General features: G+C 40.0%; 1 protein-coding gene across 13 annotated transcripts in view; it reads right to left on the bottom strand.

The window, feature by feature from the left end:
- LOC124552687 (poly(rC)-binding protein 3) overlaps positions 1-23,585 on the bottom strand; it is a 504,870-nt gene that overhangs the window by 81,769 nt on the left and 399,516 nt on the right. For 10 of the 13 annotated variants that reach the window (XM_047127022.1, XM_047127010.1, XM_047127021.1 and 7 more), the window contains one exon: positions 10,553-10,745. In XM_047127022.1, coding sequence (XP_046982978.1) covers positions 10,553-10,630 — 78 coding nt within the window. In that variant the 5' untranslated portion in view covers positions 10,631-10,745. Of the gene's footprint in view, positions 1-10,552; positions 10,746-11,496; positions 11,916-12,204; positions 12,410-23,585 lie in introns of those variants that run through there. The other 3 variants (XM_047127011.1, XM_047127015.1, XM_047127014.1) reach the window with 3 other exon arrangements.

The following is a 23,585-nucleotide window of genomic DNA, read 5'->3' on the forward strand; positions in this document are numbered from 1 at the left end:
CAGATGACGAAGAAATTGAAGAAATGTATGATGAAATAAATGAAATTATTCAGACTGTGAAGGGAGACGAAAATTTAATAGTCATGGGTGACTGGAATTCGAGTGTAGGAAAAGGGAGAGAAGGAAACATAGTAGGTGAATATGGATTGGGGGACAGAAATGAAAGAGGAAGCCGCCTGGTCGAATTTTGCACAGAGCACAACATAATCATAACTAACACTTGGTTTAAGAATCATGAAAGAAGGTTGTATACATGGAAGAACCCTGGAGATACTAAAAGGTTTCAGATAGATTATATAATGGTAAGACAGAGATTTAGGAACCAGGTTTTAAATTGTAAGACATTTCCAGGGGCAGATGTGGACTCTGACCACAATCTATTGGTTATGACCTGCAGATTAAAACTGAAGAAACTGCAAAAAGGTGGGAATTTAAGGAGATGGGACCTGGATAAACTAAAAGAACCAGAGGTTGTACAGAGATTCAGGGAGAGCATAAGGGAGCAATTGACAGGAATGGGTGAAATAAATACAGTAGAAGAAGAATGGGTAGCTTTGAGGGATGAAGTAGTGAAGGCAGCAGAGGATCAAGTAGGTAAAAAGACGAGTGCTAGTAGAAATCCTTGGGTAACAGAAGAAATATTGAATTTAATTGATGAAAGGAGAAAATATAAAAATGCAGTAAGTGAAACAGGCAAAAAGGAATACAAACGTCTCAAAAATGAGATCGACAGGAAGTGCAAAATGGCTAAGCAGGGATGGCTAGAGGACAAATGTAAGGACGTAGAGGCCTATCTCACTAGGGGTAAGATAGATACCGCCTACAGGAAAATTAAAGAGACCTTTGGAGATAAGAGAACAACTTGTATGAATATCAAGAGCTCAGATGGAAACCCAGTTCTAAGCAAAGAAGGGAAAGCAGAAAGGTGGAAGGAGTATATAGAGGGTCTATACAAGGGCGATGTACTTGAGGACAATATTATGGAAATGGAAGAGAATGTAGATGAAGATGAAATGGGAGATATGATACTGCGTGAAGAGTTTGACAGAGCACTGAAAGACCTGAGTCGAAACAAGGCCCCCGGAGTAGACAATATTCCATTGGAACTACTGACGGCCGTGGGAGAGCCAGTCCTGACAAAACTCTACCATCTGGTGAGCAAGATGTATGAAACAGGCGAAATACCCTCAGACTTCAAGAAGAATATTATAATTCCAATCCCAAAGAAAGCAGGTGTTGACAGATGTGAAAATTACCGAACTATCAGCTTAATAAGTCACAGCTGCAAAATACTAACACGAATTCTTTACAGACGAATGGAAAAACTAGTAGAAGCCAACCTCGGGGAAGATCAGTTTGGATTCCGTAGAAACACTGGAACACGTGAGGCAATACTGACCTTACGACTTATCTTAGAAGAAAGATTAAGGAAAGGCAAACCTACGTTTCTAGCATTTGTAGACTTAGAGAAAGCTTTTGACAATGTTGACTGGAATACTCTCTTTCACATTCTAAAGGTGGCAGGGGTAAAATACAGAGAGCGAAAAGCTATTTACAATTTGTACAGAAACCAGATGGCAGTTATAAGAGTCGAGGGACATGAAAGGGAAGCAGTGGTTGGGAAGGGAGTAAGACAGGGTTGTAGCCTCTCCCCGATGTTGTTCAATCTGTATATTGAGAAAGCAGTAAAGGAAACAAAAGAAAAATTCGGAGTAGGTATTAAAATTCATGGAGAAGAAATAAAAACTTTGAGGTTCGCCGATGACATTGTAATTCTGTCAGAGACAGCAAAGGACTTGCAAGAGCAGTTGAATGGAATGGACAGTGTCTTGAAAGGAGGATATAAGATGAACATCAACAAAAGCAAAACAAGGATAATGGAATGTAGTCTAATTAAGTCGGGTGATGCTGAGGGAATTAGATTAGGAAATGAGGCACTTAAAGTAGTAAAGGAGTTTTGCTATTTGGGGAGCAAAATAACTGATGATGGTCGAAGTAGAGAGGATATAAAATGTAGGCTGGCAATGGCAAGGAAAGCGTTTCTGAAGAAGAGAAATTTGTTAACATCCAGTATTGATTTAAGTGTCAGGAAGTCATTTCTGAAAGTATTCGTTTGGAGTGTAGCCATGTATGGAAGTGAAACATGGACGATAAATAGTTTGGACAAGAAGAGAATAGAAGCATTCGAAATGTGGTGCTACAGAAGAATGCTGAAGATTAGATGGGTAGATCACATAACTAATGAGGAAGTATTGAATAGGATTGGGGAGAAGAGAAGTTTGTGGCACAACTTGACCAGAAGAAGGGATCGGTTGGTAGGACATGTTCTGAGGCATCAAGGGATCACCAATTTAGTATTGGAGGGCAGCGTGGAGGGTAAAAATCGTAGAGGGAGACCAAGAGATGAATACACTAAGCAGATTCAGAAGGATGTAGGTTGCAGTAGGTACTGGGAGATGAAAAAGCTTGCACAGGATAGAGTAGCATGGAGAGCTGCATCAAACCAGTCTCAGGACTGAAGACCACAACAACAACAAAAGCATCTAGTTTTTCAGTTTTAGGCACTAGTAAGCATTCATACACTTTAAAGCCAAAGCAATCCCCCTTTTTTGTAATTCAACTGAATGAAATTTGCAGTTGGAAAATGGCTCTCTAACGGGGACACGTGTGTTTTCTATGTATATCTGTTTAATTCATTCTTCACTCATGTGTATTTTTATTTATTTTTATCCATGCCTCGAGTGATACAAGTGGATTGCTAAAATCGAAACTAAGTACACAGTAATGGCCAATATATATTAACATATGAGTAATATGAAAATTTGTACAAATGAACAAATAAAAGAGCACAACAATACTAAAAAAATACAATTTAAATATGAGCCACATTCTACGAAATTTCAGTTCCATCAAGGTGGTTTGGAGACACTGGCAGGCCTTGTCCAGCATCCAATCTTCAGGATCCATAACAGTGTCTTCACCAACTTCCATCCTGGAATGTACCTTTGATCTCCTCCTCACCCTTGTCAATCTCAATTTCTGGAGTGTTCTCACAAGATAAGCTGCAACGTTTTTGCACATCAAGGAGCACTTCAGTTCAGATTTGCAACATCCAGATGCAGCTGTGCATCTTGTTTTGCATGTGCAGGAAACCATCTTAAGTAGTGTGTGTGGTGTCAATCATTCGTCATTGCCATGGGAAATAAGTCGATAAGTTTTTCTTTCCATCCCACTGGTGTGGATCAGTTCTCTTCCCCAGCCAATGCTGAACATGATGGGAGGATCGCAATGAGTGCCACCTTGCTGCATCTGATGATGGTGGTACCCTTTCAGATTTGAAAGGCTTTCTTGGTGCAGACATTACAAAATACTCGTACCCAAGATCGTCCAAAGATGCACAGTGGGAATTACCATACAGTGGTAACATCAGCTATTCTGGCTATGCTATTACACCTCGAGAGATTGAGGGTTTAACAAATTCAGCAGCCTGATAAGTTTTTCCTTCTGTCGTTCCGAAAGGTTCAGTAATTTTCCTATTTCTTGGCCAAAAAAGAGGATCTGATATCACATCTGTGAAGGCATGGCTGAAAAGGACAAATGCAGGATCAAAATTGAAAGAATTACTAGCGTGGTCTTTTTAAGCCTGTCAACAATCATTGTTTCTTCACCATATGTCCACAAGAGTGTGGGTTTTATGAGCGTTACACCTGCCGGGTGCACACACGGTCTAGAGGTAGCGTCTTTGATTAGTAATCAAAATGTCCTTGGTCCCGGATTCGAAACCCACTACTGCTTAAATTTTTATTAATAATCAGCATTGGCGGCTGAGGACTTCTGGTGTAAGAAGTCATCATCTTTCTGTCAAAGGCCTTGTCAAAGAGGGCGGAAGAGTGGACAGTTTCAGGGCACTCTTGGCTTTGGGGTAGGAAAGTGGCCCTAATTCCTACCCCTAAAGGCAGAAGAATCGACAATGATCAATGATATGAGGATTAAGAAAGCAATGGACAACAACTACACCACTGTGTATCCACAGGACATGTGGTCAGTAATTGAAAAAGTGTCATGATCTCTCCACTGGCAAAAGATTCTGGAATAGTCCCAGTTCGGATCTCTGGGAGGGGATGGCCAAAGGGGAGGCGACCATGAGAGAAAGATTCAATAACCAAAGAAAGGGGTAGGGAAGCTAGAAAAGCTGAAAAGGGAAATGCAGAGGTTGAATCTAGATACAGAAGGGGGTCAGTGAAGTGAAATAGAAAGAACACAAAGATTTCTGATCAGAGTATAGGGTAATATCAACAGCAGTAGAAAATGGTGTAACATGAGTATATGATTCATTACGAATAGAAAGGTAGGGCAGAGAGAGTGTTACTGTGAACAGTTCAGTGATGGGGTTGTTCTTATCAGAGTCAACAGCAAACCAACAGCAACAACGATAGTTCAGGTATGCGTGCTGGTGTCACAAGCTGAAGATGAGGACATGGATGAAGTATATGAGGATATTGGAAGGGAGATGAAAATCGAATAGTCACGGGGAACTGCAATGCAGTTTTAGGGAAACAAGTAGAAGAAATGGTTAAAGGAGAATATGGGCTTGGGACAAGGAATGAGAGAGGAGAAATACTGATTTCTGTAATAAATTTCAGCTAGTAATAGTGAATACTCTGACTCACAAGGGGAGGACACATACTTTGAAAAGGCCAGGTGACATGGGAAGATTTCAGTTAGATTACATGGCAGTCAGACAGTTTCCGAAATCATATACTGGATTGTAAGGCGTACCCAGAAGCAATATATACTCAGATCATAATGTAGTAGTGTTGAAGATTAGGCTGCATTTTAAGAGATTAGTAAGGAAGAATCAATACACAAAAAACTGGCCCACAGAAGTACTAAGGAATGACGAGATACACCAAGTTCTGTAAGGATATAGATACAGCAATAAGGAATAGCTCAGTTGGAGAGAAAGACACATCTCTGAAAATGGAAATTACAGAAGGTGGAAAGAAAAACGAAGGTACAAAGAAGGTAACTGAAGAAATACTTCAGCTGATTGATGAAAAAGAAAGTACAAAAATGTTCAGGGAATTAAAGAAATACAAGCCACTGAGGAATGAAATAAATAGGAAGCACAGGAAAGCTACAACAAAATGCCTGCATGAAAAATGTGAGGAAATCAAAAAAGAAATGATTGTTGGAAGGGCTGAATCAGCACACAGGAAAGTCAAAATAACCTTTGGTGAACAGAAAAGCAATGGTGGTTACATTAAGAGTGCAATGAGAATTCCACTGTTAAATGCAGAGAAGAGAGCAGATATGTGGGGGACGATTTGTCTGATGTGACAGAAGAAGAAACAGGAATCAATTTGAAAGAGCTCTGGAAGACTTAACATCAAATAAGGTAAAAGGATAGATAATACTCCATCAGAATTTCTGATATCACTCTAGAAAGTGGCAACAAAACGATTATTCATGTTGGTGTGTAGAACGAACAAGTCTGGTGACATAATATCTGACATTTGGAAAAAATCCACACAATTCCAAGGACTGCAAAAGCTGACAAGGGTGACAATTATCATGCAATCAGCTGTACAGCTCAATCAGCCAAGCTGATGACACGAATAATATACAGAAGAATGGAAAGGAAAACCGAGAATGGTTAGAGGACAATCAGTTTAGCTTCTGGAAAGGTAAAGGCACCAGAGATGCAATTCTGACCTTGTTGCTGTAATGGAAGCAAGACTAAAGAAAAATCAAGACATGTTCATAGGATTTGTTGACCTACAAAGAGCATTTGAAAATGTAAAATGGTGCAAGATGTTCGAAATTCTGAGAAATGTAGGGTGAAGTCATAGGGAGAGATGGGTAATACAAAATATGTACAGGAGCCAAGAGAGAATAATCACAGTGGACAACCAAGAACGAAGTGCTCAGATTAAAAGGAGTAAGACAGATGTAGTCTTTCAGCCATACCGTTCAATCCGTACATCAAACAAGCAATGATGGAAATATAGTAATATGTGGAAAACACTGACAAGGAGAAGGGACAGGATGATAGGACACCTGTTAGGACAGGGCAAAAACTGTAGAGCAAGACAGAGATTGTAATACACCCAGCAAATAATTGAGGATGTAAGTTGCAAGTGATATATATACCAGTCATCAGTGATTTGGTCCCTTAACTCCCCTTCTGATTGTTCGAGGTAGGAAGAAATAATTTCCATCTGTCTGTATGGATTCAGAACTTCCTCGTTTTCGTCCACCCTATATCGGCCAGTAAAAATGCCTCTGACAAAACCTATGATATTGAGCACCTTTAGCACAAAGTTGCACATCATGGACACATTCCAATACTTTGCAGTCCAGTCATCACCTCGCCTTTCAGCTACCCTAATAACAGAATCTTTTAATTCAAGTTCCATAACTTACTTCATTTCACTTTGCATAATTAAGGCTGCTAAGTTTCTCCCAATTGGTATCAATTTCCTCACCACAATAAAAGCAGTCTTCATTAAAATCAAATGCCTTCTTGTACGATCAAAGATTTGATGCTGACAGCACAGGGCCTTTATCAAAGACAATTTAGTCAATTTTGGATTACTGTACTACTTCTGATAAGCACCGTGCACTTCAACTACTGTCAGACCAATACACAACTTATGATGTGCTGCAATTGACCTATCCCTACTGGATTGCAACAATATTTCCAGACATTTCTGTTTCATTTTAACCACTTAACCACCTACCATACTGCCAGCACATATAAAACACACCTCCGCACTATCTGAAGCACCCGTTTTAAATGCAATGACCGCACAACGAAGGCAAACCCAAACAAAGAAACGAGCATCTTACAAGACACAAGAAGTTTTGAATGCATTCCTCGCACAACACAGAGAGACTAACAGCCACCAAATCCAACTACAGCGACCAGCTCATAAAGGTGAAACGTAGCAAATATCGAATTGCACTTTATCCTACATTTAAGGATAAGGTATGTTATTGGTGTTGCTTTGCAGGTAAACAAGTGTCAATTTCTTAATGCATTAGTCTTAATTGTTATTTCCCACATAACCTGAAAAAACACAGATCTGAGGTAATAACATTACAGAAATTGAAGACTATGGAAGGAAACCAATATCAGGTCCAAGAACAGCAACACAGTCATGAGATGATCACTTCTTTCACCTTCAAGTTCTCTGTAACCATTACAACAATGCCATTGACACAAAGTCAATTCAGAGTAATCAATGTTACTAAAAGAATCATCCAGTAAACACAGGTTGCAGGCAGTCTTCAACCCATCAAGACCTGCCATGCCCACAACTCACCACATGTAATCACACAGCTCTACTATGTTTTGAAATAGAATAATACTGATAGAGATAATAACTACGGAATCAAGTATTATTCGCTGACGAGTTGTGATTTGGCCTGCAATCAAATGGCGAGAGGGAGGGCTTTGAGAAGGGTATCCCCTTTAAGCATTTTCATCCAGGTCACCTTCACAGGAGGATCTCTTCTTATATGGGTAGGAATCAGTATGATTGTCAAGTTGGGTTTGGTCTTTGCTGAACATGAGGCCTTGCAGCACATTAGTATGTGGAACAAATCCTTTCGGACCATGTTTGCCCTCTGTTCCATTTATTGGTCATAATTTTCCACTAATGCACAACAGTGCACACCCACATCTTGTGAGAATTGCCCAAGAGTTCTTGAACAAATGGAATTTCATGCTATGGCTTGGCCTGCTTGAAGCCCTGATTAGAATTCCACTGAGAATGTACAGGCCCAGCTGCGGAAAAGGGCTCATCAGCAGCATTCTGAAAACCTCCTGAAAGAATGGGAGATGATTCCTCAAGAGAATACTGCCACATTAAACAGGAGCATGTGTAAACGGTAGCATTCTATGATCAGTGCAATAATAGATACATGTTTTCTGAAGATTCGGAATAACGTCTGCAGTTAAGTGTAGAAAACGGAGGTGCATTACCTTCATCAAAACTTGCTTTAAGTGTGAATCCATTTGTGCTACTTCCACTTTCCTGTCTTACTTTGCTTATAAACTTTTTTCGTTTTTACGCAGCAAGATCAGACCATACCTCAGTGTTTTATGACAAACAAGCATATATGTGTCAGAAGAAATCTACGCACTGAGCTTTCAGATCAGTCAGTGCAGTAAGAAGCACTGGGCATATACTTTTCATTTTCAGAACCCCAGAAGAGAGAGATTCTTATTTTACAATAGACATGTCACTTTGTTATTTTATTAATGTGCCATGGGCAGAATCTGAACATAACTGTACAAAACTTGGGAAAGTGGGTTAAGAGTGCTTATACTGAGCACCACAGCTCCCCTGTTTTGTGGCACTGCTGGCAATTCATTATCTATGCTCATATCCAATCCAGTAATAGTATGTGTTACCCAATGACTATTACTGAATTTAATGACTTTCTTTGGTGGAAAGTATGAATTAGGTACAAGATTGACAATAATATGGCTACTGCAGATTATAAATTTGGTTACTGGTTTCTGTATCCATTTCTTGTACATTTCTGAAGATATAACAAGATTCTTGTAATATTGTTTTGGAAGCCAGTGTTACAGTTTGGTTGCAAGTTGACAAAGCCAATGAATACGAATGGAAAAAAAAAAAAAAAAAAAAACTGGCTGTGATGATGGGCCGATTTGTAGCATAGACCAATGATCATTTAAAATATTTGTGAGGCATTTCCTGACTGTCCCGATTTCCAGGGTGCTGTTTATGCAGGAACTTAAGACTACAGTTTAAATTTTAAAGAATATTCTATCTTATACAATAGCAAACTGCACAATATAGCCCATTATGCCACTATGTAATTTAATACACTCAAGATCATGACATTTATTGAACATTGTTTTCTCATTGGTTCTGCTATACTGTCTAATCCGAATCTTGATTTAGCAATTGCAGCACAGAACAGAAGACATGTTGTATACCATAAGTGCACTTTAACCCAAAACTTTTTGTACTACTTAAGTATCTGTGACGTTTTCATTTCTTGTAAATAAATTCTGGTCTTGCTTGTTATATTCAGCAATGTAAGGCTAGGAAAATAAACATTAAGTGAAAAATTGCAGTAAACATGTGATAGAAATTGAGAAAAATGTGTTTCATGTACTGGGCCACACCTAGCTCAACTTGCTCCCTGGTTTTAGAGCTGTCTATAGTTATTTATGTATAAACAATATATAGAACTGAAAAATGGTTTCCTTGGCTCTGGTGTTCCTATCCTTTAATAGTTATAACATTACACACAGAGCACACAGTTTGGCAAAGTTGAGGGAATGAACCAGCTATTATGCGATGTGGAAACTACCTCAAATGATTTAGGAAAGTCCAATAAAACTGTATGTTATAGATAGACTGGACTTTGATAATAAATGCCCTGAACATATAAGCAATACTTTAAACGTTTACCTACCATTTTCTGCATACTGGAAATGCAAGCACTACCGCGACTCAATAAGGATGCAATGGTTTATTGACCCTATCGTACTTTTTATCACCGTGCATGCAATTATCTGGATAATTACAGCTTATACTTTGAATAATACAGCATATGAATTGGAGTGTTGTCAGTCATTTTAAGTACAGGGCGGAGATTGATATAAAGTGAAATTTCACAATTGCCAGGAAAAACGGATTAAAATATAAATTGTTACCTAATGAGAACATAAAAAGTTGGCACTGCATCATCTCACAAATGCTGAAAATAAAAAGGTCAAAGCCAAATTTGGACTAGTACAATGAGGGCTGCTTGGTTATGGTGTGAAAGTGACATTATGGATTTTCTGATTTTTTGTGCTGCAAAGAAAAAGTTGTAATGAAGACCACAAAAAAACAGTGATCCTGGACTTTTGAAGTTTTCAGTGAGAAGTACAATTTAAAAAATTAAAAAAAATGGCAGCACTTTGCGGGTCACTCAGTAGCACTACCACAATGCAAATCCATTTCCTGTGTATGATGGAGGGTGTTGCCTCAAGGTCTGAAAAACATCCTTTGTGGATATAGCCACAAAAGCCTTCATTATCATCCCTGCAAGAAATCTCCATTAACTCAAAGAATTTAACATAGCCTACAATACATCAAGTTGCTCTATATGAAAACGGTTCAACAGTTTTTGAGGGTCAGTTTTCGCATCTGGTGTCTGATGCCTATGCATACTTATCAAATAGAAACTGAGCATCATCACACAGTATGGTATAATACATCCAAATAACTTGAATAAAATGTTTATTATGCAGTACATTAATAAACCTACAATGAAATATTTTACTTACCAGAACGTACTGTCTGTTAAGTACCCGTTTTCCTATTTCTTTTCTCTTACACAATGAAAATATTTATGTTTCCCTTGTTAAGGTAATGGGTGAAACAAATGTCCCCTGTGTATGGGTATTAGCTGTAATCTAGCAATATTTGCTTCAAACACTCAGTTTATTATTTGGAGTCATGACACCCACTAGAACTGAGGTAATATAGTACCAGAGCAAAGAGGGAAGCCAACTTACCTTGCCTTGCATAATAAGTCGAATGGTCAGGGTGACTGAGGGATCATCGTTGGGCAGAGGTTTGTCCATGGAGTCCATGACTGGCACAACAGATGGGCTCTACTTGGCTGGCGGTGGTTGCGGGTTTGTTGGTGAGACGGTTAGAACGGTACAGGGGTGGTTGTGGTGTGGCACGTGGTCAACTCGCCTCACTCTACACAGGTCAATGAAAAAAATAAAATCAACAAATGAACAACACAATGAGACAGAGCAATCTTACAGGTAAATGTAAGGGTTCAATAGGTGAACAGCTTGCTAAATGCATCTTTTATCAGTGATATGTTGGGGCATGTAATTCATATAATTGGTTTGTGACAAAAAAGAGGTTTCCAACATACTGCTATAACAGTTGTCTTAGTTCCCAATTTTTCAGAAGAGTTCCAATGTTCAAAATAGATATGTTTCAAAATTCTATCAGACTGTCAAGATAAATTAGCCTCGGAAGCATGCAGTTAGCAATTCACCTAAAAGTTAGCAATATTGCAAGGGTAATAACTATATGCCACTAAAGTGGAGTGGGCTTGGATTTACTACCCTGGTGAATCACAAGTTACAAATATGAGGGCTGTTCAGAAAGTTTAACAGAGTCATGTAGATGCAAACCTACCTTCCTCCCTGATGTGCAATATGTGATAATTTTAAAATGTTCTGTAATGCTTTGTCACTGAAAATATAATCACAATACTCTGTACAAAACCATTGGACTGTGAGAATAATTTCTGAACATCCCTTCGACACATATAAACAGCTTAACTCGACACATATAAACAGCTTAACTACTGAAACTATAAACTTAATATACAATTACGTGGAAGTAAGACAATGCGCGCGTACATACAGGAACAAACATGTACACACCTCCACGATAGTACAAATTATTTACAGCACAGACAAAAGCTCCTCACCTCAGGGCAGCTGAAATGGGTCTGGGGGAGGTTCTAACAAACCGTAACAACTAACAAGATTCCAAACCGCAGTAGTTCCTCATGTCAGTAAAGCCTTACAGCAACCAAGATGCCTTATAACATCAGCACGCTGCAAGCAGATTAGCCACAGGAATGCGAAACCCCAGAGTGCTAACCCGTCATAACAGGATTGCAGGTCAAAAACGAAAAAGTTCATAAAACAGACTTTTGTAAGGGCTGCAAGCAGCAACTATATAATGTCGATCGTAGCTTTGCCCAAGAAGAACCAGAAACGATGCTTTTCAAAACCTGCAATTCGTGAAACGGTAAATGTTTAAAAAGCAGTCCGATACAATCAAGTATCCTACTACTTCTGCGAAAATCACACTGCCTTTTACCATGAAATACATGTTGACAACTCTACGCACATACAAAGTTCTACACACTTAACTACCGGCCCGGCATCCTTTCTAGCAAGGCCTAACTTCTAACCATGATTTCTGTCTGTCTTCCTCCTCCTTTTCCCGCGCCATGCCCGCATTTTACACACAGTTGGGTTATGTTGCTAAACATGCTCGAGACCTTCTCTACACAGTGGGCCGTAAATCACAGTTACGGGGCAGAATATTGTCCTGTACATATGTAATTGCACCACGCACGTTACTTAGGTGTATTTAAACGCACTCAAGACAAACGAATAATACCTACCGATACACTTCAAGGCTTTTGCTCAAACAATGTACAAAGTAAAGCGCGAAACTACTACTTGTGTCCTCTTACCTACACTCCGCATATGCCAACTTCCGCAAACAAAATACCCACGATTTTTCGAAAACGCTATGCCGCCCAAGCTTCCGCCGGTACAAAGACCCTCCACCGTGCAGACTGTCTACTCGCCACCGCTGATATTAATACAACACGGTAGCGATCAAAGTCGCAATGTCCCAAAGGAACTTGTACCAGTGGTTCGAGATATAGAGGAACGAGGACCACTAAAATCACTATGCCCAAGCTGACAGAAGACTCCATTAACAATTAATGTACGCCACTATAGCCAAAAATTGAGCGCAAAGCCAACAAGAATTTAAAATATTATTCGTCTTTAAAACTTGCTGGTACGATCCTAATAACGCAGAGAGGCACATCGGTGAATGCAATTACAATAACGCATTTCCATTGTACCTTGAACCTCGATGGACAGTATAGTGTCATGTAAAATTATTCGTCGTCGTCGTCTTATATACAGTGTTTAAACTGTGGATTAGGCATATGCTGTTCCATCTTGACAAACTTGATAACCGTGGTCTCCTCAGTCGACCTATGCCTTAATATTCTATATTTACATCCATACTCCGCAAGCCACCTGACGGTGTGTGGCGGAGGGTACCTTGAGTACCTCTATCGGTTCTCCGTTCTATTCCAGTCTCGTATTGTTGTGGAAAGAAAGGTTGTCGATACGCCTCCGTGTGAGCTCTAATCTCTCTGATTTTATCTTCATGGTCTCTTCGCGAGATATACGTAGGAGGGAGCAATATACTGCTTGGCTCCTCGGTGAAGGTATGTTCTCGAAACTTCAACAAAAGCCCGTACCGAGCTACTGAGCGTCTCTCTTGCAGAGTCTTCCGCTGCAGTTTATCTATCACCTCCGTGACGCTTTCGCGATTACTAAATGATCCTGTAACGAAGCGCGCTGCTCTCCGTTGGATCTTCTCTATCTCTTCTATCAAACCTATCTGGTACGGATCCCACACCGGTGAGCAGTATTCAAGCAGTGGGCGAACAAGAGTATTAATTCTTTAATAAGTCTCTTTTAGTGCACGAGAGTATCCTCACGAATCTCATCCATTCTGCTTGTATTTTATCATCTTAGTTTCTATTATGTAACTCTTGCTTCCATACAACAGTAATGGCAAGATTACTTGTTCTAAGTAATGGTACCTTCACTGTTCAGGATTTAATTCTTGTATCGTTTCGAGTTTTGTTATTCAGGGTTTTGTTTCTTGTTCCATATATTGCCTGAAACTTGAGCATAACTGCAAAGCAATTAAATTAGCGTGTTTGCTTAATTTAATCTCTCGATAATGAACTGATTTCTAACTTAGAAGGAAATGCTCCACTTTAACGCTAGGAAGAGTGGATCAAAAGTAACATCCCTGTCTCACTCCTTCACTGACTTCCATTTCTCCTTTCTTTCCTGTATTCTGTACTATACTATTTTTGTTTCACAATATAAGCTTTTGATTGCCCTTATGAGGTACCGGTATGCCAGGTAACCACTCTCATTCATTAATGATCATAATTTATTTCCATCAATTCGATCGAAAACTTTTTTTTTTTTTGAGGCTATATAATTAATACGGGTTTCAAGATTGAATTCTTTGTTTCTCTACTACGAAATCTAGATAAGAGCTCTGGTATTACCGGTTGTGCAATCGACTGTATAATTGTGCATAGCTGACTTGCTCAAATTCAGTGTTCGACGAGATCTCTGATAAATCTTAGTCATTCATCTACAGTGACTCCAAAAAGGATTCGTCTAGCTGCATATCTTTTAGAAAACAAAGTCTGTGTAACATGAAAAGACATGTATACAAAATCTAAAGAGCCAGTCATGTAAGAAGTGCCTCGGTAAGTCATTTTTGTTGAAAAACAAGGAAAGAAATACGTCCAAATCGACAGCATGGTTAACAAAACAGAAAATGTAATACAAGAGCTCGTTCATAAAGTATTCGTCCACCATCTGAACATGCCTAAATTCTGCGCGCAGTGATTAAACTGTAACGCTGACCCACGGCGCACCCTGGAGTCTACCGTGCGCGGCCCCACCCTATCGCCTGTTGTGGCTCTAAACGGCGCAATTAGCGCCATGGGCCGTAAGGGTAGTGAGGCGACGCCGATCGAAAGGAAACTTATTCTGCGCTTACATAGTGAGTGCAAATCTTCTTACGAGATTGCTAAAGTAGTCGGTAGATCTAGATCGACGGTCGTCGATTATAGATCGATTTTGCGCAACTAAATCATTAATAAGCCAACCACGTACCGGACGTCCTCACACTTTGATTGATGCTGCTGTGAGATTTATCGTGAGGCAAAAGAAGAAGAAACCTAAAATCAGTTGGCTGGGGAGTTAAGAGTCCAGGGGAGAGAAGGTGTGCGCCAACACCATCAGAAATACCTTCAAAACGTATGGGTATCACGGCCGTGTAGCGCGCAAGAAATTTTGGGTCAGTTAGCAGAATCGAAAGATTCAAGAAGGAACACTTCTGGGATAGAGTAATATTTTATGACGAGAGTAAATATAACGTATTCGGGTCGTATGGCAGGCGAATGGTGTGGCGTTAAGAAGAATGCGGAGATGTCGCCACACAATCTTGTGCCAACGTTTAAACACATTGATTGGCGACTCAATGGAGTGTCCTGTGCACCACGACCATATAATGGGTATACTTGGAAGGAGAGACAGCATTGGTCGTATTTTTTTGTTTTATTAAACGCAAAATCGATTTTCGGTCACTTAGTGACCACCTTCAGTGCTTAATATATAATTTAAATTGGTAGGCACTGGTGTCAACAAGCTTAGGGCGACCACATTGGTGGCTCGCCGCTGGTGTGGGGCTGGGGCTGGATGAGTGCTGCAGGTGTTGGAAAGTTACATTTCATAAAAGGCACAATGGATCACCAACATTATAAAGGACAATCTGAATCCTAGCGCCGAAAAATTACGTCTGCAAGGAAATTACATTTTTCAACAAGATAACGACCCAAAGCATACGGCTCTAAATACAAGGCTGTGGCTCCTGTGCAACTTAACACCCCTCCTCATAGCCCAGACATTAATCCCGTTGACCACCTTTGGAAAGTACTGGAAGATAGCATCAGGAGAAGACACATTTCTAACAAGATAAACCTTAAAGGAACATCTCAAGACGAATAGGACAGAATTCCAGCCTCTCTGCCGGCAAATTTGGTCAAGTCGATGCCCAGACGACTACAAGCAGTAATAGCTGCATAGGGAAACCCCACTAAATATTAATTTTTGTTATTGAAATCATATTTTCAGACTGTAAATTAAAAAAAAAAATTATGCGGTGGCCGAATACTTTTTGAAGCAGCCCTTGAATAAATTATCCGTTTTGTAATTTTTTTTTTATCGCTACGGATGTATTTATTTCCTTGTCCACCAATAAAGATGACTTACTAAGGTTCGTTGCATATGACTGGACAATCACATTTTATGTTCCCTTCTTTCACGTGACATATACTTAGTTCTTTAAAAAAATTACAACTAGACGAATACTTTTTGGACCCACTGTACGTAACATAGCGTGTGTTATGCTTCTCTGGCACAATGTTAACGCTGCGTTACACAATGGAAAAAGTCTAACCAAAATCCTGAGTGTCTCGTGCTACGTATTAGGCTACGGTTTTGCGCGTCTCTTTTACTTTGGTATATGAGCTGGAAAAAACGTGGCAGGAATATTTCGTGGCGGCCACACAGAGCAGAGAAACTTGCCGTGTAGTGGCACGTACACGCGCCGAAGCAGTAAAGCCCTTCTCACACGGAGCAAGGTTCCCGCAAGTTTGCGAGATGGCGTGCATGCTCGCCGGCTTGCAGGGAAGGGAGCCGGCTATCTTCCATGTCGAAGCTCTCCCACGGTGCAAGATCGGCAGCTAGTTGTGTTGTGATTGGCTGCATGTTGTATCGAACGAAGATGGCTGCTTCAGGTACAGATGTTCAGAGCAAACTGCCATTATTAGCTGTTTTGGTGCTAAACGATGCAGAAATGCATGCTAATGAGAGAAGAAGAAAGAAAGAATTGACGAAAAACTGTATTAAGAGGAGAAACGCTGGAAAAGGTGTGCTCTCCATGCTTCATAACGAGTTGAGGTTAGTTCGCATAACACCTACTTTTGTTTGAAAAGTATCACCATTTCATTACTGTTTGACTTCATAAATATACCAATAATGACTGTTATATACGACTTTGTTTTATAGGATAGAAGATCGTACATCCTTTGCAAATTTTATACGTATGGATATGGCCGAAGAAGACACACGTCACTTGCAACTCTTCCGAGTGCTTCTGCACACAAGTGTTTATTATAGTAGTTTGCGCTTTTCATGGCGTACAGACACTGTCTGTCCCTATAAGTACATATCAATGCTTTAATCGCTTCCTTGGACCACTGCGGTGCCATTATTTAATAATTATACGAACTTCCTACCGCACCTCACAACAGCAGAAAAGCTACTATCAACAAAGGCTTCCCGCCCAAGCTTTCCGCGACTGACGTCACAAACGAAACTGTCTCATGATTGGCCAACGCAGGTGGCACGCAGGGAACCTTACAAGAAAAATAGCACCGGACCTATCCTGGAAATCTTACAAGGTTCCCAGCAAGGTAGCCCGCTAGCAGACGACGGAGCCCGCAAGGCAGCCGTCGCGCGAGCCAGCAAGGAAACTTACAGCGAATCTTGCTCCGTGTGAGACGGGCTTAAGCAGACGCAGCTGAAACACACCTGGACATGGCGCAGTTTCGTCGACTGCTGCAACCGACTCTTCGTTGCTTCCTGTTGTCCCGCAATCATTTTTTCCATATTGGAATGACCAAGACTAATGGAACATTCAATATGTCCCAATAACTCTCTCTCTTAATCCATACTACTATTACAAATGCAATAGCAACTCCGTCGGTTACACTTTCACGATTAAATCGCTGAACTAATTTTGATAAAATTTGGTATGGAGATAGCCTGGGCGCTGAGGAAGAACATACGCTACTTTAGAAAAGTGTGTAGTACGAAATATTTGTTGATTTGAAGAATGTAACGCGAAATATGAAACAATAATTACTCTTCGAAAAGGCTATTTACTCTATCACTTTTAAATTTTACCATATAGGGTATTTATTAGTCTTTCACTTTTAAACTTTATCATATTTGTGATAATGGGTTTGCTGGTTGATATGTTCTACGTAATATGATTCTACGTAATTAACACAACGATTAATCCATACTTCCATACTAACTCCAGTATGATTACATTATTATTTCCGAAGTGACTTACTCCGTTGTGCTTTCATGAGTACACTGCTGAACCAATTTCAATATTTTTATGGGGATAGCTTGAACCCTGCGGAAGACCACTGGCTACTTCAGAAAGTTGTATTTTTAAATATGCTATACGTGATTGCCAGCCGACTAGGCTGGCCCGATGGTCGGCGACTCTTAGTGTCTATAGATTACTCCTTGACAGTGCAAATCCATTATCCTTGACACTGCAAATCCAATGTTATTGTCATAGAGTAAATATCTCTGGAGTGAGCACTCACATGCGCAGAACAGATTTTGTGTTGTCAACATACATTGCCGGCCTGGTCACGTGATCTCGGGACGTCGTGTGTTTGTTCGTATAGCGCCCTGTATATTTAGAATGTCACTACATCCCTAGCACAGATGGATTCTTTTCGTACGTGTCGTGGATTATTTATATATGTTGCGCAGACATTTTAGCAGTATCCATTTGATACCGGGAAAAAACCAGCTACGTAACTTTTAAGGGCAAGTGATATTACATTCAGCTTCTTTGCGATAGGTGTCATAGTTCTGATGCACTCGATTTTTGGTAGTTTTTGGTATGATACCGCACTTTATAGTATTACAGAGCCTGAAGTACATTTTTGCAGTGATAGTCCTGCAAAACGACTTAACAGTACGTTAGTACTTTCGCAAGTGTCCGAAAAACACCGAATTTACCACACATTAGCGATTATATCCCTGCTAATTCGTCCTTGGTTATGTGGACTCTGACCACAATCTATTGGTTATGACCTGTAGATTAAAACTGAAGAAACTGCAAAAAGGTGGGAATTTAAGGAGATGGGACCTGGATAAACTAAAAGAACCAGAGGTTGTACAGAGATTCAGGGAGAGCATAAGCGAGCAATTGACAGGAATGGGGGAAATAAATACAGTAGAAATGTATGATGAAATAAACGAAATTATTCAGATTGTGAAGGGAGACGAAAATTTAATAGTCATGGGTGACTGGAATTCGAGTGTAGGAAAAGGGAGAGAAGGAAACGTAGTAGGTGAATATGGATTGGGGGACAGAAATGAAAGAGGAAGCCGCCTGGTCGAATTTTGCACAGAGCACAACATAATCATAACTAACACTTGGTTTAAGAATCATGAAAGAAGGTTGTATACATGGAAGAACCCTGGAGATACTAAAAGGTATCAGATAGATTATATAATGGTCAGACAGAGATTTAGGAACCAGGTCTTAAATTGTAAGACATTTCCAGGGGCAGATGTGGACTCTGACCACAATCTATTGGTTATGACCTGTAGATTAAAACTGAAGAAACTGCAAAAAGGTGGGAATTTAAGGAGATGGGACCTGGATAAACTAAAAGAACCAGAGGTTGTACAGAGATTCAGGGAGAGCATAAGCGAGCAATTGACAGGAATGGGGGAAATAAATACAGTAGAAGAAGAATGGGCAGCTTTGAGGGATGAAGTAGTGAAGGCAGCAGAGGATCAAGTAGGTAAAAAGACTAGGGCTAGTAGAAATCCTTGGGTAACAGAAGAAATATTGAATTTAATTGATGAAAGGAGAAAATATAAAAATGCAGTAAGTGAAACAGGCAAAAAGGAATACAAACGTCTCAAAAATGAGATCGACAGGAAGTGCAAAATGGCTAAGCAGGGATGGCTAGAGGACAAATGTAAGGATGTAGAGGCCTATCTCACTAGGGGTAAGATAGATACCGCCTACAGGGAAATTAAAGAGACATTTGGAGATAAGAGAACGACTTGTATGAATATCAAGAGCTCAGATGGAAACCCAGTTCTAAGCAAAGAAGGGAAAGCAGAAAGGTGGAAGGAGTATATAGAGGGTCTATACAAGGGCGATGTACTTGAGGACAATATTATGGAAATGGAAGAGGATGTAGATGAAGATGAAATGGGAGATATGATACTGCATGAAGAGTTTGACGGAGCACTGAAAGACCTGAGTCGAAACAAGGCCCCCGGAGTAGACAATATTCCATTGGAACTACTGACGGCCGTGGGAGAGCCAGTCCTGACAAAACTCTACCATCTGGTGAGCAAGATGTATGAAACAGGCGAAATACCCTCAGACTTCAAGAAGAATATAATAATTCCAATCCCAAAGAAAGCAGGTGTTGACAGATGTGAAAATTACCGAACTATCAGCTTAATAAGCCACAGCTGCAAAATACTAACACGAATTCTTTACAGACGAATGGAAAAACTAGTAGAAGCCAACCTCGGGGAAGATCAGTTTGGATTCCGTAGAAATGTTGGAACACGTGAGGCAATACTGACCTTACGACTTATCTTAGAAGAAAGATTAAGGAAAGGCAAACCTACGTTTCTAGCATTTGTAGACTTAGAGAAAGCTTTTGACAATGTTGACTGGAATACTCTCTTTCAAATTCTAAAGGTGGCAGGGGTAAAATACAGGGAGCGAAAGGCTATTTACAATTTGTACAGAAACCAGATGGCAGTTATAAGAGTCGAGGGACATGAAAGGGAAGCAGTGGTTGGGAAGGGAGTAAGACAGGGTTGTAGCCTCTCCCCGATGTTGTTCAATCTGTATATTGAGCAAGCAGTAAAGGAAACAAAAGAGAAATTCGGAGTAGGTATTAAAATTCATGGAGAAGAAATAAAAACTTTGAGGTTCGCCGATGACATTGTAATTCTGTCAGAGACAGCAAAGGACTTGGAAGAGCAGTTGAATGGAATGGACAGTGTCTTGAAAGGAGGATATAAGATGAACATCAACAAAAGCAAAACAAGGATAATGGAATGTAGTCTAATTAAGTCGGGTGATGCTGAGGGAATTAGATTAGGAAATGAGGCACTTAAAGTAGTAAAGGAGTTTTGCTATTTGGGGAGCAAAATAACTGATGATGGTCGAAGTAGAGAAGATATAAAATGTAGGCTGGCAATGGCAAGGAAAGCGTTTCTGAAGAAGAGAAATTTGTTAACATCGAGTATAGATTTAAGTGTCAGGAAGTCATTTCTGAAAGTATTCGTATGGAGTGTAGCCATGTATGGAAGTGAAACATGGACGATAAATAGTTTGGACAAGAAGAGAATAGAAGCTTTCGAAATGTGGTGCTACAGAAGAATGCTGAAGATTAGATGGGTAGATCACATAACTAATGAGGAAGTATTGAATAGGATTGGGGAGAAGAGAAGTTTGTGGCACAACTTGACCAGAAGAAGGGATCGGTTGGTAGGACATGTTCTGAGGCATCAGGGGATCACAAATTTAGCATTGGAGGGCAGCGTGGAGGGTAAAAATCGTAGAGGGAGACCAAGAGATGAATACACTAAGCAGATTCAGAAGGATGTAGGTTGCAGTAGGTACTGGGAGATGAAAAAGCTTGCACAGGATAGAGTAGCATGGAGAGCTGCATCAAACCAGTCTCAGGACTGAAGACCACAACAACAACAACAATTCGTCCTTTTTTCTTGTATTTCTGCGTATTTATTTTCTCGTTTTCGCGACGTAAAACACAATTTTTCTTACTGGTGGCACTTTGAGGTATTTATTTAACGCATTTTAAGTACTTGCTCCCAGTTCATTAAATAAATAGTAGACGGAGTAATCTATATACATAATTGACAAGTCACTGATAAATGCATGGAGGATAGTATTTACTGAAACAACTAACCTTTCCCTTTCCTGTTCCACTAGCAAATTTACGAGAGGAAGAGATTGTTTGTAAGCTTTTGTACGAGCCGTAATATCTATTATAAAGTCGTAGAAAAATAGGTCTACAGAATCAAGTCTTAATTATAATGCGTCTCGAAATTTTTAAACGTATACAGTGTCTCTTACTAAAATGAAAACTATAATTAGAGCTATATGGAATGTACCCATGAAAAGTTACTATCCCTCCTTTAACATATTTTTCTTTGCATCCGTAGCAACAACGTAATTCACCATCGCTATTACATTATCAACAAACGGTGAAACACAACAAAAACTCAAACGCTGCAGAAAGCACACACGCACAGCGAAGTCCCGAGATCACGTGACAATCCTGGTTTAATGTTGACAACATGCGCAGAACGCAATGCTCACTCCAGAGATATTTACCCTATGGTTATTGTGCGCGTGGCTTATGTAATTGAGTTCCTACGCCACTGTCATGGCTAGAGAATTCGGATGGAGATACAACAATAAAATCGGTCGGTAAGCCCCAGAACAACTATGACTACAAGCCTGCGAACGTTAAACTGATTTAGCGCATAGTTCTAAGAATGTTGCTCGAATTCAACAAAACTCATAGCAATGTCATGTCCGCCGGAACTTGGATGCAGAACATCAGGCGGCCTTAAGAGCTACAGAGATATTAGAATAGTCACAGGCCGTCGCATTTTTAGACGCTGAGCTCATGCGTACATTACAGCTGTACGACAGAGAGTAGTACATTTACATGTGGAACGCGGGAGGCTTTGGGTGAGGCTGCATTTTGTTATCATCTATTAACTCACTGTGTTAATCATAAATCAGTCATCACAGGAGGACTGGTTAAAAAAGGTATAGGCATCACAACGTATTAAAATGGAAGGGAGAAGCGGTTGGTATGTGTTGCTCTGATGGCAAAATCTCGCATCCAGTACTAGGTGAACCATAGAAACCCCTAAAAACTATATTTCTGCACGAATGTAATGAATCGAAGATTCTTACATATAATTAGAAAATATAGCGCGTGCTCGCCGACTCTACATACACCATAATAATAGAAGTACATTCATTGTGTTGTTATATAACGGCACTGCACGCATTTCTTATACATACGTTTCCACACCACTATATACACACAGATATCTCGTAATTGCTCACCGGCACTCATAACAAAACTACTATTACGCGAGCGAAGCAGGAGGTGACAGATATCTGAAAATAAAACTAGAGAAAGGTAATTTACTTGCTAAGATAACGCTACTTATTCTTCGCTGCATCTCCACTTCAGTCTTCCCGCAATTTTAAGCTTCTCAAATAGTTACGCTTTTCCAACGTTTCTGTACCTCCTTACCTACAATAAAATTTATACACATTATAAAACGTAGATAATTTTCAAATAATTTTGAGGTATCTAGAATCAGGAAACGTTCACTTTACTTCGAGTGCTACTTGTTCATTCATCGGCTGCAGAAATTATTCGTTATGGGAGACGCTTGTAAAAGAGTTGATGAAACAACCAATCACTGAAGACTGGGTAGAAATCAGTACAAATAATGAAATGAAGATCAATTTCCGTCATTGTGTGGCAGCCATTAATGCGAAACACATCATAATTATAAAGTCATGCGAATCGGCAAGTGATTTTTTTTCCAACTACGAAAAGTTCTTTTCGATTGTCCTAATAGCTGTGGCAGCCAGCAGTTACTATTTCAGATACACTGATGTGGTAGGCTATGTGGATGAAGAAGATTCAAATTTGTTCAAAGCAACTGATCGAGGTAAGAAAGTCTTTGCAAAGACCGTAAATTTGCCACAGCCGGAATTTTTTTCCAAACTGTCCCACCGGTAAACTTCTTCCATCTGTATTTTTGGCTGACGAGGCATTCGCCCTACGCAAAGACCTTATCTAGCAAAACACTTGACGCCTAAAAAAGTGTTTTCAACTAAAGATTGTAAAAAGCCAAGCGTTTTATTAAATGCGCATTTGGCATTTTAGCAAATAATAGCAGGTTTTGCACCAGGCAAAGGATGTGAATATTTTATTTATTGTACTTCATAAATGGGTAGGTATTTTTGACTGTTACAACTTTGAGGACAGACTGACGTGTCCATTAGCCGGCCGTAGTGGCCGTGCGGTTCTAGGCGCTACAGTCTGGAGCCGAGCGACCACTACGGTCGCAGGTTCGAATCCTGCCTCGGGCATGGATGTGTGTGTTGTCCTTAGGTTAGTTAGGTTTAAGTAGTTCTAAGTTCTAGGGGACTTAAGACCTCAGCAGATTGAGTCCCATAGTGCTCAGAGCCATTTGAACCATTTTTTTGACGTGTCCATTGACAAGTATGTCTGCATGTCGAACA

The sequence above is a fragment of the Schistocerca americana genome, chromosome 10 (assembly GCF_021461395.2).
Source record: "Schistocerca americana isolate TAMUIC-IGC-003095 chromosome 10, iqSchAmer2.1, whole genome shotgun sequence".
In the NCBI taxonomy this organism is placed as follows: Eukaryota; Metazoa; Arthropoda; class Insecta; order Orthoptera; family Acrididae; genus Schistocerca; species Schistocerca americana.